We start from the raw sequence: 15,234 nt of genomic DNA on the forward strand, positions 1-15,234 counted from the left end.
CACGGTTCCTTCTGAAACCCAGAAGGGCTGGTCCCACAACTAGCCCTACAGAGGGAAGCAGACCCCCGCCGCCTGACACACACCCTCCTCAGGACGGTCCCAACTGCGGGGAAGAGCCGCCGCCTCATCCCCGAGGCCCCACACACGGCCTTCAGTCCCGTGCCCGGGAGACGCACATCTCAAATACCTTTTCTAGAACCTGCGAACCTTAATGCAAATGGCAAAATATACCAGCTCTCGCTGGACTTGCAATAGTCCCTAGGCCTCGGAAAGAGCCCTCCCACAACTTCGTGGTATCAGGAACGTGGAGCACAGAATATTCTCAAATTTTATTTATTTCAAGGCACTTTCCACAAGAAAACATTAAAAGAATAAACTATGTAAACTATTACATTGCAGAAAACACAACGGCAAGATCCAAAGGAGAGAAAGAAAAATCAAATTATATTTAATGTTCATTATCTCAAAATGGCTTAATTTAGTGTGCTTGCTGAAGACACAGAGACCGCAGGGAGGCGGCAAAGCCACTCCTGCCGAAGCAGGTCCCCAGTCAGGGGCGGCGCAGGAGCAGGAGCGCAGAGCCGCCGACAGAAGCGAGGACAACAGGGCACAGCTGAGGGTCCCCGTGGCACCACGGCCAGCTCGCACTGGCGTCAGCACCTGCTCGTGACGTCACTCATGGGGCCCGACAGGTGAACCGGTGCGAGACGAGCCCCGTCTGGGCCCTGGTGGTTCAGGGGCGACTCCTGCGTACAGGACCTCCCGTCACTACCCATCTCACACCCTCTCATGTGAAGAGCAGAGCGTGTCAGGGGATCGTATATTAATTATGCACATAAAGGGCCTTATATACACTAAGAAAAACTCACTAGAAACATGCTGAATTCTCTGGTGCTTCTCAAACATGTAGCGTTACCGACACCTCTCTGCTCGTGCTTCTCTTCCAGCTCCTGCTCTAGGCGACGATTAATTACCTAAGGGTTAAAACCCTCTGCTCCAACTTGTCACCCTCAAGCCTCAGAGGAAACGGCCCCAAAGAAAGGTCACATTTGGAGGGGACACATGCTCCCTCCCGGGCGCCGAGGAGAACCCCCACCTTCATCCTCACAAAAGCAAAAGGGCAGCAGGAGGGCAGTCAGAGGCCGGGAGGGCCCACAGAGCCCGCACCGCCCTGCCTCTGCCTCGGTGACCACCCAGGGCAGGCGCCTGTCCGCCGCTCCAAACCACTACGCCCAGAGCACACGTGCAAGCGGAAGGCAGACACGAAGTGGGCCAACAGCTGATGCCCCAGCACTTAGCGACAATGCCCAGGCCCACGGGCTCACGGCGGACATGGCCCCGGCCATCAGCGGCACACCACCTGACCTACGGGCGTCTCCACAGGCCTGCCTGACCTCTCTGGTCATGGAAGCACGCTCCCCGCGTCAGTGGCTCTGGGCACCTCCCTCTGCCAAGCCCCTGCTGCCAGACCCCATCCTGGGACCAGGATCTGCCCAGGGCGACTGAGCCCCAGCCACTGCGGCAGCGGGCAGCTCCCACCAGACGACGGGCCGGAGCCACCCATGGCCACACGGGCCCTGCGCCCCGGGGCACAGTCAGCACCACCTCCACAAGACTCGGCCTGCGGGGTCCGTCAGGAGCTCTTAAGGATCGCCCTACAGGACCATGCCCGGGGCACCCTGCAGTGAGTCCATGCGCACGTGTTTCCCCCATGCCGAGACACTGAGTCACAAGGGCACCCGCGTCCCAGCCCCTGCCCTGGTGGCGGGATGCGGGAGGGCACAGAGCACAGATTCAGGACGCCTGTGAACTCACGAGCAGCACAGCACAAGCCAGTGACCACACACTGACCTGCTGCACTCCCGGTCAGGGCAGCCTGCAGCCGACACACACCTGTCAGCACCGGCGCCCCTCCGCCCACGGGGGTCAGCTCCCAAGCACACACACCAGACCGACCAGACGGGGCAAGCGGCCCTCTGGCTGCAGGAACTAGCTGATGCCACCACCATCACCACCAGGACGGAAGCCCCGAAAGCAAATGGTTTGAGATGATTAAAACTTTTTAGAGGACATTTTGGTCATTCTTGAGATCAAAGAGAAACCTTTATTTTCAACAAAACTGCCTAGAAGAGAAGGTTCATTGATCCACTAGGAAAGTCGCTCACCACAACCAGCACCAAAATATATATTTAAAAAATTAAAAAACACACAGCCCCGCCCCTCACACACACATCACCCCAAAAGCCACACAACCCAGACCAAAAGGGAAAACAAATCAAACTCAATGCCCTCACACAAAAGAAGTCTTTGAATTAGGATTTACAAATTTATATAGTCTTTCCTATGAAAGAACAAAAACAAAAAACCAAGGGATAAGAGAAAAATTCTCCACAAAGGCCTGACGAGTCTTGGGAGATCTGAGAAAACATATGTTCTGCCTACAAGCTAACAAAGCAAAATAATGATCAGTGCTTTTTGTAGGTTTGAGTGGGAGGCCTCAGTTCAACAATATCCCCTCCTAACCGAGCACTCGACGGGGGTGTGATCCTTCAGGAGCCAAACAGCAGGAGCGCCCCACGGCCTGTCCTTGCCTTCAGAGCACGCACAGAGTCTGCACCGCACTGCCAAAGAGACAGTGCCATTCACTGCATGGTTTCCAGCACTTAAAAGGGCCACGTTTCCCTTTAAAAAAGATGCCGAGTCAAAAAAAAAAAAAAAGAGAAAGAAAGAAAGAAAGAAAGAAAGAAAGAAAGAAAGAAAGAAAAAGAAGAAAGAAAGAAAAAGGGGAAAAAAAGAGTTCTCTACTGCAGTAAAAATCTCTGAGTCACAGACAGCTGCTCCGAGAGGTCCGTGCCGGGGAAGCGCAGGGCCACCAGCACGGACTCTACTTGGGCTCTTCGATCACACCTTTGCTGAGGTCTGTCATTTTGGGATATTTTACTTTCTTCTGGTCCAGCTCATTCTGAGCCCAAAGGAGTAGTTTCAGTAATTTTGCCAGCTTGGGTGTTGACTCACGATTTTCATAATCTAGGACAGCTTGGTTAACTTCACTCCACACCTAGAAAATAAACACATCCAATAAAAACCACTACATGTGCAGAGGAAGAGAGTCTCTTATCACGTGCATCTTCTACTTCGGCTGTTTTTATGTGGCAAGCTTATTTATTTAAATGAACATGTAGCCCGTAACCAGGGGGCGCTCCAGGGGACGTTAAACACATATTTTTCGTCCACAAGGAGCTCACAGTCTGGTCAGCAACGATCACATCTGGCCTGGAGAGCCGTGAAATGCCATCAGCCAGGTTTGGGGGGGTGGAGGGCAGTGTGCGTGACCCAAGTCCCACCGGAACCAGCGTTGAGGGAACAGGTGTGGCTAGCCCTCCGGGGAGGTGACGAGCCATCATGGAGGCTGCAGTGCACCAGACCAGCAAGGAGAGGAACAGGGATTTGAAGTAAAAATGCTGAGGACACCTATTTCTAAGAGTCTCCAAACAAACAGAACAGGAATAAGATTAAGATACAGGAGAGAGGCCGACCAAGAGGTCTGAGAATATAATCACAACGCTCCGTTCCCGGCTTCCCGCAGTGAAAGATTACACGCCAGGAAGAGTGCATGTCCCACGGCCAGAGATGGCCTCTGTCACCACAAACTCAACACACTGTGGTTCCTGAGTCCGGCTCTGGACACTCACTGATGGAAGGAGGACCCCTTCGCAGGTCTTACCTTCTGCCTCTGCATCATATGAAGCAGGTCCCCAAACGGCGACTCTTCCGGGTTGTCAAAGGCCAGCAGGGCCAGAGTGCGCTCCATCTCCGTCAGGCATTCCCTGCTCTCCTCGCCTTGCTCGGCCAGCTGGGTCTGTGCGAACTCCAGCGCTGCCTCGGTCTCACGCTGGCGGATCAGCTCTATGAGGTGCTGTTGCTGGTCACCGGCAAAGGCAGACACACTTACACACCCACGCCCAGGCACACAATGCCCGGCAGTGCAGCACTACTTTCTACTCAAAGGATAATTGCCTAGCATCCCTGAATTATCAAATTAGCATTTTAAAATAAGATTTGTTTGAAAGAAAGAGAAAGGAGAGGGAGGGAGCGAGGGAGGGCACACACAAGTGGGGAGAGGAGCAGAGCCTGACCTCACAACCCTGAGATTTGAGCCAAAACCGAGAGTCAGGTGCCTAACTGAGCCACCCAGGTGCCCCTAAGTTATCATTTTTATTATTTATTTATTTATTTTTTAAGTTAGCATTTTTAAAGTAAAAAACAGCTTCTGAAATACGAAAGGCACCAGCTAAATGAAACCCCTTCCCCTCATAAACTGAAACAATACTCTATTAACGCAAATTAGCCTTGTTACTTCTGAAATCAGCACGTATAGCCTTATGGAGTGGCCACAAACCAGGTATCTCTCAACTGAAACTCACTTGCAGGTGGAAGTAAAGGTACCGGTTTGTGTCCAGGAGCTCTGGATGGAGACTGTTGATCAACGCAATAGCCTCCTGGATCTGGCCTTTCAGGATCATCTCCCGGATTTTGATCCGCTCGTCAAGTGTTTCTAGGTCCACACTAGGTTCAATCCCAGATTCCATTCGAAATTTCTCTGCTGCTTCCTTAAAGCCCTCTGAAAACAACAACCATCTTCAGTGCTCAGGAAGCTAGTAAGACTTTAATGCAAGGGTTTTTTTCTCCCCTAGAAAGCCCATTCACATCAAATAAATAATCTTCGACATGACCCTCACCTTCTTAGGGATTTGGTATTAACATCTCTGTGGCCCACCCAAAAACCTCTCACCTACCCGCCAGGGGTGAGAATGAATGCCGAGAAGCCCAGTGCCATACGGGCTCCTTACAGAGGGCTGCGGTTCCAGGCCAAGAAGCTGCAGGGGGATCCCGGGGCGTCTGGATGCATTGGCTATGCCCTCCCAGGCTGAATGGACCTGGCCACTCCTGCCTCTTTGTGGGCCCACAGTTCTCTTCAACATCCAAGCAGGGTATGTGCCCCGCCCCCGCTATAAGCAGACATTCCCTTCATCAGCTTTCACAGGAAGAGGGTACCGTGAACAACGGGAAGGAGACTCATACCTGTTTGAAACAACTTCGTTTTCTGATCATGTACAGAATCAGAATCACCCTTTTCCTTCCCAGTACCAAGGACGACTGTTAGTTACAGACCCCGTTTGTTTCTTTCTGTGTGTTTCTGCCCCTCCCCCTTTCTCTTTTGAGTTAGGTGCGCCTTCTACAAACAGTCCAGTATAATTTACCAGACTGGCCAGATCAGTTACTCAGGACTCTCAACGTGCTTCAGAACATTCTTAGTTATATTCATTAACTGTAAAAATGTCAAAGGCCAAGGAACAGGCCTTGGAGCTCAGACACTGGAATCACCATCCCATTTCCAAAAGACTGTATCTTTACTATGGTAATCTATGAACTCATTAAATCAGCATTGTGTTTTTATGATACCCCAACACAACTTAGCTTTACCAAGAACTTAGATGATAAAGTTCCAACTGTGTGTACAAAAAGGCAGTTTTGTTCGACAGGTGGCATCCTTGCTGTGAGCCATTACCTGTGACCAAGTAGTTCATGATGAGGCGGTTCATGTCTGCCCGCTGGACATGCAAGTTATTGAGTTTCTCCATCCACTCATCTTTCGTGATTTCATCGGGTTTTTCTGCATAACTCATTCTGATTTATTTCTACAGGAAAAAAAAAGATGTAAAAATTAGTGAAGATCATTGGAATGAAGGGTACAGCATTGGGAATACACTCAATGGCAAAGCAATAGGCTTGTGCAGCGACAGGGGGCAGCTGCACTTGTGTACACGGCATAACCTGGACGGTTGTCAAATCACTACGCTGTAGGCGATAAAGTTAACACTGAGTCTCAACTATAAAGCTAAAAAAAAAAACTTTTTTAAGAATTCTATGACGACTATGATCATTTAAGAGATAAATACAATGACATGAAAAAAAAATACAATGACACGGTATGAAGTAACAGAGAGAAGATACTTTAAATCTGGAGAACAGCAGGTGCAAAGGGCCTGAAGCCCAAGCGCAGCCTAGGGACCAGAAAGAAGGCCGAGATGTTGGGAGACAGAATGTGTGCTAGGAAGAGACAAGTGCCTCCAAACTGCCAGGTCAAGAGTGTGGAGCGTCATGCCGAGTAAGGCCTTACAGGCCAAGGGAGGAGTTTAGATCAACTCTCTCCTGAGCACAGGCGGCAGCCACCAGGGACATGCACTAAGGAAGCACCAGCTCTTTCACGTATGCCCTCAAGAAGTCTGCTGCTAGACATTCAGCAGACTGCCCAACGCTAAGAAGTCTGACTCCACCGAGTGTCAATGCAGACAGTTGTTCCCCTGAACTGTGACGCTGCTGTCAGAGCAGTTGGAACTGCAAATATATTTGGCCCTCTCTGCAGAGCTGACCCAAGCTGCTCACAGCCCAGCAATTTTACGAGGCTGAGATCCTCAACCTCACCACTGAGCACCTGACACGCACACACCCACCCAGAAGCACTGCTCAAAACAGCAAAAACACGGAAGCCACCCACCCAGATGTTCATTCAACAGCAGCACGGACAAACTGTGGCCCACAGAACCACAATCTCAAGCCCCAAACCCTTGGGGAAGTATGTTTCAGAATTAAAAATTTTGCAGATTGTATGAAGCCTAAATGGCACAACTTATCTACATCACATGACATTCTCACTGCAGTCTGGGGCAGCACCCCACAATTAAATATTACCTCTCTGGGGACACGTCTGAGTACCCACACTGAGTGCAACAGAAGTTATTAAAAGCTTTCACCTGGTCAGATTTTTGCCATCAATTAGTTAAAAAAAAAAAGAAAAAAGAACTTTTACTTTTCAGAGCTCCTTGAATTTTAGGATTGCTGAGAAAGTGCTCCGATCATGCAGCGACACGAGAGAATTTGCTAAACCAATTAAAATAGGAACACAGCCACATGGATCTCTTACGAACCAGTTGAACGAATAAAGTGAGTTGCAGCAGGGCCCAGGTATGCCAGACGGTTTTATAAAGGACAATAAAATGACAGCAACAAATAGGAACAGTGAGAAAGCGTTTTGTTGCTTTAAGTAAAGACACGATCCTCCAGAGCGGACAGGCACAGGCCCCGGGAGTACCAGCTGGGCAGCCCTCCACTCCCACCACTTCCTATTCTTCCCCTGTAACCTGTGAGTTGCGGGGCCCACTTAATACCAGCTAAGTACACGCGAGAGTGCTCCCCTCAATTAAAAAGCTAGATGGTGGAAATGGGGTGGCAAGCGCTGAGCAGCAAAGCCAGCAAGGAGCCACCAAACGGGCGCAGCGGCAGGGAGGTTGGACACAGGGCGGGTGAAGGTTCTACGGACGTGTCAACGGCCCTGCTCCGGACTGAATGTAGAGAGAGGAACAAGCAGGAGCGCTTGAGACTCGGCCGGAGAGGAAGGCTTGAACAGAGGAACAGGTTGGAGGAGTAGAGCAAGTTTGGGCTGACTCTGACTCCTCGCTGGGAAGGCAAGCCGGCCCCAGGATCGCAGGTCCTCAGCTCAGCGCTGGAAACAGTAATTAGGGAGACAGCGGCCGCACAGGGGCGTGAAGGCCAGGATGCCGCCCCGATGGGCCAGGGGGCGCGTGGGGAGGGACGCGCGGGCCGGTGGCGGCGGCGAGGCCAGGAGAGGAGGCCCCGGGGTGCCGGCCGGTGCCGCACGGGGCGCAGAGGGCACACGCGGGACGCCGTGCCCCGGGGCTCCAGGCCAGCACACGCGTTGCTCAGACCACGGTCCTGGTCCCGGATGGTCCACGGGAACTAACCGAGGACGCACAGGCAGCCGGCCCCGCGCGGCAGGCGGCGGCGCCCGTCCTCACCGGCTCCGGCTCCGGGCCCGCTCCGCTGGTGGTCATAAACGCCGTCCTCCCCGCGGGGCACAGGCGCGGCGGCTCGCGGCGGCTCGCGGCGGCTCGCGGCTCCTCGCGGCTCCTCGCCCCCGGCCGGCCGCTCTGCGCGTCGGAGCCTTCGCGGGAAGCGCTGACCCTTTAGGAATAAACGCCCGGTTACAGCGCCCGGCGCCGCGGGGCCCCGCCGACCCGGCCGCGACCCGGAGGCAGTTGGACGTGCGCGCCCAGGAGGCCCCCGCCCGGGCCGCGTCCCCGCGCGCCCCCCGGGCTCCTCCCGGGCTCCTCCCCGCCCCACCCCGGCCCGCCGCGCTCCCCGGGGAAGCTCGGCCCGGCCGCCCGGGGCCGCCGCGGCCATCTTACCTGGCGGAGCCCGCCTCCCGCGCTGCGCGGTCTCCACGGCCGCTCGCGGGGCCGGGCCGAGCCGGGAGGGCGGCGGGGCGCGGGGGACGCGCGGCGGAGGCGGGAGCCGCGGCGGCGGCGGGGGCGGGGGCGGGGGCGGGGAGCGGGAGGGCAGACGCACCGGCGGCCGCCCCTTCAGGCACCTCCCGCGAGACCGCGCGAGCGCAGGCCCCGAGCCGGCAGCCAATCAGGGGCCCCCGCGAGGGGGCGGGGCGCGGCGGCCGCCCGGAAGCGCGGGACTCGGGCTTCCGTCCTTGCGCAGAACGGCGCTCGCGGCGCCCTCGCTCTACGGGTTGGCGCGAGAGTCAAAAGGCGTCGGCCGACCCCGGGCAAGATGGCCGCCGTCGAGGTGTCGTTGTGGGGGAACTTCGCGCCGCGGTGGCGACATCTAGGCTGAGCCGGAGGCGAAGGTCCCCGCTTCCTCTCCGTGGCTTGTGTGAGCTCGCAGGGCAGGGGCCGCGGGCGAGGGGGAGGGCGGGCGCCGGTGCTGCGCGCCGCCCCGAGGGCCCCCCCGCCGAGCGCCCGCCGAGCGCCCGCCGAGCGCCCGCCGAGCGCGGGCCTGGGAGGGGGCGGCCGAGCGCGCCCCGGGGAGCCCTGCGCGGCGTGGGCCGAGGCGGGCTGCGGGGCGCCGGCTCGTGAGTCGACAGAAACGGGCCTGCCCTCGGGGAGCGCGGGGCGCGGGGTCCGCCGGGTCGGGCCGGGGTGCGGGCGCGCGCGAGGCGGCGGGGCCCGGGCCGGGGCCGGGGCCGGGGCGCGGGGGGCGGGGCCGGGGTCGGGCGCCGCGGGCCGCGGGGGGGGAGCGGGCGGCCGGGGTCGGGTCGGGGAGGGCCCGGGCGGCGCTGCCCGCGGTTCCCGACTCAGAGACGCCCGGGCAGTGCGGGCCCGTGACGCCAGCCTGTGCAACGCCCTGACTGTGCCCTGTGCCCGCTCCGGATGCCAACCTCGCCGCGTGCGCAGGGGCGCGGAGTTTTGAAATTCTTTCCAAAGGGACGCAAGCGAAAGCTTGAGCGCCGTGCCCGGAGGGGGTGGGCCTTGCCGCCCGGGGCGGCCCCCAGGCTCCCGCGCGCCCGGCCGGTGGCCCCCGCCGCGTGCCCTGCTCCTCACACCCTCCGGGCACTCCCTGGTGGCCCGTGCCCAGTGGGCGCAGCCGGGAGGGCCCCCGCCCCCGCCCCCTGCCTCTGCTGCAGCCGCCCTACCTCGCCTGCAGGTGCTCCCAGGTGCTCGAGTGGGGTCTCGGGCAGAGCACTTGCAGGCCAACTGCTGGAGATGGGGAGGCCCTCCCTAGACCACGCTGAGCGCACCGCCCCCCTAGGCCCACCTCGCACTCTGACTCTCCCCGCGTAGCTCTGAGCCCACCAGTTTCTGCCACTGATGGCTGATAACGTTGCAGTTTGCCACACGCACCTGGGCTGCACCAGAGCCGAGACGTTAGTACCTCGTAGGAGTTCCGTAGGTATCTGTTGAGAACGGGAAGGAGGAAATGAGCGAAGAAGGATAAGGACCTTATTCGAAAGCAGCTTCAGCAACAGTGGACGCGGGGACACTTCACTGAGGGGGGAATGTTTGCAGTCTGGCGATTGAGCCCCTGCAGTGAGTGGCACTCAGATGTGCAGCCTGGTTGATGAGGCTCCTGGTGGTGGCACCAGCTGGGCGGACGAGTGGGCTAGAAGGGGGTGAGGGGGATGGGGAGCCCAGGGTCAGTCTTGCTGGGTTGGAGGTGCCTGGGGGACAAGGCTAAAGTTGAAAGGAGCAGCCGGGGCTGGACGTGAAGGTTTTACGGTGACACCCTGTGACAGTTGACAAACATACTTAGAGAAAGACTGTAGAGAGGAGGAGCAGATAAGTCTAGAATCCAGAAAGATGGCACCAGATGGCCATCATGCAGAGAAGAGGTTGTCCATTAAGTCAGCAGAGAGGCTTGACAGGGACCAGGGGGTTTAGCAGGTTCTGCAGAAGCCACAGGGTGGGGAGTTCTAGAAGATGAGCGGTGTCCAGTGCAGCAGGGCCGTCCTGCAGGCATACTTGACAGGCGTTGGGGACAGAGCAAGGAGCACAGTGACACGGGAATGGAAAATGTTAGACGCCAGTGAGTGGAGAGGTGAATAGGGTGAGGGGAGCAGTTTCACACTGGCAGAAGCCTCTGAGGTGGAGAGCAAGCAGCAGGTGAAGTTGATCCCGTTAAACCCTGAAGCAACAAGATTTGGTGGCTGAGGGGGAAGGAGAATCTCCGGGCTTGTGGCTGGTGCGTGTGGACTAGGGACACCAGGGAAGGGTCTGGTTGGAGGAGAGAGGTTCAGGAGTCGTGAGCTCATTTTGCACCCGTGGAGATGTTAGGGGAACAGGTCTGGGCAGGGGTAAAGTGGAGCACAGCCAGGAGGGCATGAGCTCCCCTGTGGACAGTAGGTGCGCCTGTGGAAGGGAGATCAGGCCAGCCTGCGCCAGCATAAGACCCCTCATGCTGCTAGGTGTCTGGGGGTGTGGGGGAGCACCGAGGACGTGGGCCACTTTGGTCACAGCCTGGGGCATCGGCCCAGTTGATAGGAAAGAGGTGGGTCTGTGGAAGGGGAGCAGCCAGATGGCCAGAACCTCCACTGTCCTCCAAGCCCAGGTGGAGACTTCCCTTGTAATAGGTTAGCGGTTCTTTACAGACGAGTGTTAAACACTTACTAGTCTTACGAGGGCATTAAAAGTGTTTTTGAAAAGGGAGGAGTATCTGAAGAGTAAAATACACAGTGCTGCCTTTACTCAAATCCTGGATTGCTCAATAACCAGGCTGTGGGCTGTGTGTTATAGAATGACAGCATTTCCGCGGATGTTTTTATCTTATTTGCAAAACCCAAAAGCATAAAATCAAGCCCCTACACACTGAAGGCCCTGCTTTGAAAGAGATTTGGTGAAAACAAACTAATTCTCAAGGATAGAATGTAAACTGACCAGTTGCTGCTCAGAGTCATCGAAACAGGAGGCAGTCAGCACCAAGAGGTCAACTTCCGTTGCATTAGCCTTTTACGGTGTGTTCAGTTTCTTGGTGAAAGTGTTGAAAGAGTAAGGAAGAATTTTATGATTGTTCAGCTCTGCTGCACCCATTCAGGTGCTGGGTGCCTTAGCTGAATTCTGAGACCCAGTGAAGCATATTTATGAGGTTTTTGCGGCGGCCCCTTCCCCTCCCTCCTCGCCTGATTGTATTTTCTCTTTTGGGACTGTACTAGTAAATCAGAAAGCACTGATTCTGGGTTTCTTTGCATGAGTATTTTACCTATGAGTACATATTTCCTGATCCTTTGAACTGTGTGCAACAAGGTGCTTCCTGAAACAGGTGGGGTGCTGGGGGCCACACAGCCCTGCCGCTGCGTACCAGCAGACACAGGCAGCATGCCTGAGTGACCGACTTAATTTGCCCCATCAAGGTGCTGTTCGTATACTATTTCATACAGAATTAGACTAGACCCTTCACACCTGGCTGGTGAAGAAGTCGATATACACGTACTGGCTTTTTTTTTTTTTTTTTTTTTTTTAATTAAAGTGAAAGTATGTAGGTAGCACACATGTATATGCACAAACACATATCTGCATAGTTACCTGGGAAGTTATATCTGTATAAGCTTTGAGGATTCCCTTGCCCCTCCCCCCAATCCCAGCCATGTGATCACAATCAGGTGTCTGGATGATAGAAGTGGTGAATGAAGAGATTTTTCCAATTGATATCCACATTTTCTTTTCTTTTTTTTTTTTTGACACTTGTAAAATTTTTGTGTTTCTTTACTTTAAAATTCTCTTATGTTCTTGAAATGCTTACTTTCTATTGGAATGGGTCCAGCAGGAAGGAGAGGAACTTTCGTATGTCTGACAGACTCCTAAGATTTTTCATTTCTCTGTACATCCATAAAAGGCAACGTCGTTGGCCTTCCACCTCTGTAGACCGATTGGGAAGATGTTATTTCTCATTGAATCTCTACATTTTAGCAATGGTTGATTTGATTTGGAACTCAGTAATAGTTGTGATATTGGAAGGGTAATTTATGTGTATTGATGTGGTCAAGATTCGGAATAAAACTTTCTGGGTGTCCTTTTGAAATCTCGGATGGCTTAAGTCTCTGTTACTCCTGTTGGGATTTCTTTCAAATGCTCCTGCTCACCTTCACCAGTGTGGTTTTGTGAGCCGGCAAGAGGAGGAATTAATGTATACAGTATTTCTGTTCTGTGCAAATCCAGAAAGCTACCTTTAGACCTGAGTTCATGCAGTCTTTCACTTTTTAAGTATTTTCATTTTGGAAATAAATCTCTTCAATGATAGTCTGTAGCCCTTGTAGGCAGAGCTGTGCTCCTGAGCGCACCCCCCCCCCCCCCCAGGCCAGAGACTTGCTGATGGTGATGACCACCCACCCTCTCGCACCTCAGGGAGGTCCCCTTCCCTGCTGTTACATGGAGGGTGATGATTAGCCTAGGGCCCACATAGGTACAACTGATTTCCTCTGAAACTGTTTTTCTGTCAATCTCTAACAGGCATTGCGTTTTCTGGCCTTTTTTTATTGGGTGGATTCCTTTAGAGACTTAGGAGATGAAAGCAGTCAGAAAGGAAATCCAGTTCTCATGCCCCACACTGATTAAAACACTGATTTCTCCTTAAGTCAACTTTGTTTTTCACCGAACTCACAGTGCAACACCTCAGAGTCACAGGCACCCGTGGGCAAGGTGGGGGTAGTGAGCCTCGTACATGAACACGACCCCGTGCACTCCTGTGAGGGCAGCAGAGCCAGGGCCTTGTCACAGCAGAGAACATAAAATACTCGCACTTCTGTCCGAGGACCTCTGGAGAGGGTAGAGGCAGGGCAGGGCACTTCTCCATCCGTGCCCAGTCTCGTAGACAGCTATTTGTAAGTCGATTTAGAGATTGTCCCAAGTCCCTGTCCGCTGCTTTTCATCGCTGCAGCCGCCGGACACGGCTGGGTGCAGAGACGTTGCCTTGCCGCTGGCTACCCCGTTCGGCGCCTGATGGAGGAGGCTCCTAGGATCTGCCCCTCCCGCAGCACACGGGCGCCAGTGTGCAGACGGGCCCCGGGTCACTGCTGGCTCCAGCGGCCTTCCTCTCGCACCTGCCCCTGTGCGGCCTCGGCCCTCCCCTGTCCCCGCATCTGGGCGCTGGGAGAGCGGCGAGCCCACCCCTTCGCGGGGTCGCAGCGGCGGAGACCCGCGCGGGGCCCTCCTCGGAGGACCAGCATCCACGGGATTGCGGCGCCTGCGGTGTCCTCCGAGCAGCACGCTGGCCGCGGGCCCCTGGCTCTGCTGCACACCCGGCCGCGTTCTGCCGCTTGACAAGGGCCACGGGGTTCCCGGGCCCGCGCTCAAGCCCCGGCGTGGCGCCCCGTGCTGGGAGCAGGTGTGCGGCCCTCCGCAGCCGGCCTGGGCTGTGGGTGCTGGGCCCGAGCGAACGGCGTCCGGGCGGCGCCGGCTCCTCGGCCCCCGCGGGCGCAGGCCCAGGGCGCAGGCGCGGACGGAGGGCGCAGGCGCAGGCGCAGGGCGCGGGGCCTCCTCCCTCCGCGCGGGGGCGCTGCTCGGGGCGCGGCCCGCCGCTCTAGCCCCGCGTCTCGGTGGCCGCGCCGACCCCGCCCTCCCGCCCATTCCGCGGAGCTCGGAGGAAATGGCTGCGGGACCCCGGAGGCCTGCGACCCGCGGTGAGTGGCGCCCGGCCGCCGGGAGGGGGGGCGGGCTCCGCGGGGCGCACGCGGGGGCGGCGGGGCGGGGCGGGGCGCGGGCCCGGTCGGCCGAGAGCTGGGCGTCCGCGCCGGTGCTCGCCGCGCTCCCGCCGAGGAGAGAAGATGGCGGCGGCCGCGGGGCTGGCGGGAGCGCGGGCGGAGCGGGGCCGCGGGGTCACCGCGGGGGTCACCTCGGGGCGACCGAGGGCCGTGCGCGGCCGCCGGGGCGCCGGGTCCGCCCGAGGGGGTGAGCTCGGGGCCTGGCCGCGGTGCGATGGCACCGGGAGCGGCGCGCCCTGCGGTGACCCCGCGGAGCCCGAGCGGCCGGAGCGCGGCCTCCCGGAGTCCCGGCGCCGAGTGGCGGTGCCGGAGACTGTCTGGTGGCGCTGAGCCGGCGGGTGCAGGCCGGCGAGCCCCGCGGGGTCCTGCGGGGGCGCTGCAGCCGCTGCTTAGGAGGCAGGGAGGGCTTTCGGGGAAGCCCTGGGAAACACGGACTTTGAGTGTTCGGTTTGTCGTTTTGACGTGCGCTGGCCGCACCTGTGTCCCCGGGTCACCCCGACAGCAGGAGGGGCCGCTTGAGCTCCCGAGGGCGACGCGCGGTGCCCCTCGTGCCCTCGGTGCGTCCTTGCCCGGGACCCGCCTCCGCCCGTCGCGGTCCGCGGGCCGCCCCAGTTCTTCCTTGTGCTCCAGGTCCTGGAGGGCCCGGTGGGCAGAGCCGCCTCACGTCAGCCCCGAGGAGGGGCGGCCAGGGCCTCGGTGCGGGGCCCACTGCGAGCAGTCGACTGGTGCCAGTGGAGACCCGACTGCTCCCGTTCACCCGCGGGTGCGACGCACTCAGGCGGCCCGGGGACCTGCAGGTCTGTGCCTGTGGGACCGGAGCTGCTCAGGGCCGGGCTGGTGTTTTTTGTTTTTGTTTTTGTTTTTTTGTTTTTTTTTTTTTGCTTTGAATCCGGCACCTCAATAAATGAGCTCACAGGTGGGGCCATGGGTCACAACAGCATGTGAGCAAAGTTGAAGATTCTGTTTAATTCATCCCTTGGCCGCAGATACAAGTATCCGGTATCTCGCGCGCTGGAGGAATGAGATCTGAGCCTGAGGTACTCGGGCTTTTTGTGCTGCTTGTAACCTCCAGGAAACTGAAGCATAGGCAGGGAACTTGCCCAGGAGCTCAGAGCTTATTTCTAAGTGGGCTGCCTGGCCCACCCCAGACACACGTCCCACAGCTTCTCCAGAGC

The 15,234-nt window shown here is 57.2% G+C and overlaps 2 protein-coding genes across 5 annotated transcripts in view; one reads left to right on the forward strand and one right to left on the reverse strand.

The window, feature by feature from the left end:
• Window positions 1–317: 317 nt before the first annotated feature.
• Window positions 318–8,407, reverse strand: GID8 (GID complex subunit 8 homolog). Of its 3 annotated transcripts, XM_072735400.1 has the most exons (6): window positions 8,268–8,407; window positions 7,878–8,043; window positions 5,570–5,699; window positions 4,425–4,621; window positions 3,725–3,922; window positions 318–3,058 (listed from the first exon to the last, which is right to left on the reverse strand). In XM_072735400.1, exons 3-6 carry the CDS (start codon window positions 5,685–5,687, stop codon window positions 2,885–2,887), a joined length of 687 nt encoding a protein of 228 aa, XP_072591501.1. In that variant the 5' UTR covers window positions 5,688–5,699; window positions 7,878–8,043; window positions 8,268–8,407; the 3' UTR covers window positions 318–2,884. The 3 variants fall into 3 exon arrangements, with proteins under 3 accessions (XP_072591501.1, XP_025870788.1, XP_025870789.1); XM_026015003.2 differs by lacking the exon at window positions 8,268–8,407 and having other exon boundaries at window positions 7,824–8,032; XM_026015004.2 differs by lacking the exons at window positions 7,878–8,043; window positions 8,268–8,407 and adding an exon at window positions 7,382–7,508.
• A 155-nt stretch (window positions 8,408–8,562) lies between these two features.
• DIDO1 (death inducer-obliterator 1) overlaps window positions 8,563–15,234 on the forward strand; it is a 48,747-nt gene continuing 42,075 nt past the window's right edge. The window contains exon 1 of one of the 2 annotated variants that reach the window (XM_072735398.1): window positions 8,563–8,742. The gene's annotated coding sequence lies outside the window, so the exon portion shown is untranslated. Of the gene's footprint in view, window positions 8,743–13,888; window positions 13,979–15,234 lie in introns of those variants that run through there. The other variant, XM_072735399.1, reaches the window with a different exon arrangement.

Source organism: Vulpes vulpes, chromosome 14 (assembly GCF_048418805.1).
Source record: "Vulpes vulpes isolate BD-2025 chromosome 14, VulVul3, whole genome shotgun sequence".
In the NCBI taxonomy this organism is placed as follows: Eukaryota; Metazoa; Chordata; class Mammalia; order Carnivora; family Canidae; genus Vulpes; species Vulpes vulpes.

Coding starts and splice junctions, on each gene's coding strand:
- GID8 (XM_072735400.1), bottom strand. CDS start 5,687: ATGAGTTATGCAGAAAAACCCGATGAAATCACGAAAGATGAGTGGATG. Junction 4,622..5,569: donor CATGAACTACTTGGTCACAG/GTAATGGCTCAC, acceptor TGTTGTTTTCAG/AGGGCTTTAAGGAAGCAGCA. Junction 3,059..3,724: donor ATATGATGCAGAGGCAGAAG/GTAAGACCTGCG, acceptor TTTATTTTCTAG/GTGTGGAGTGAAGTTAACCA.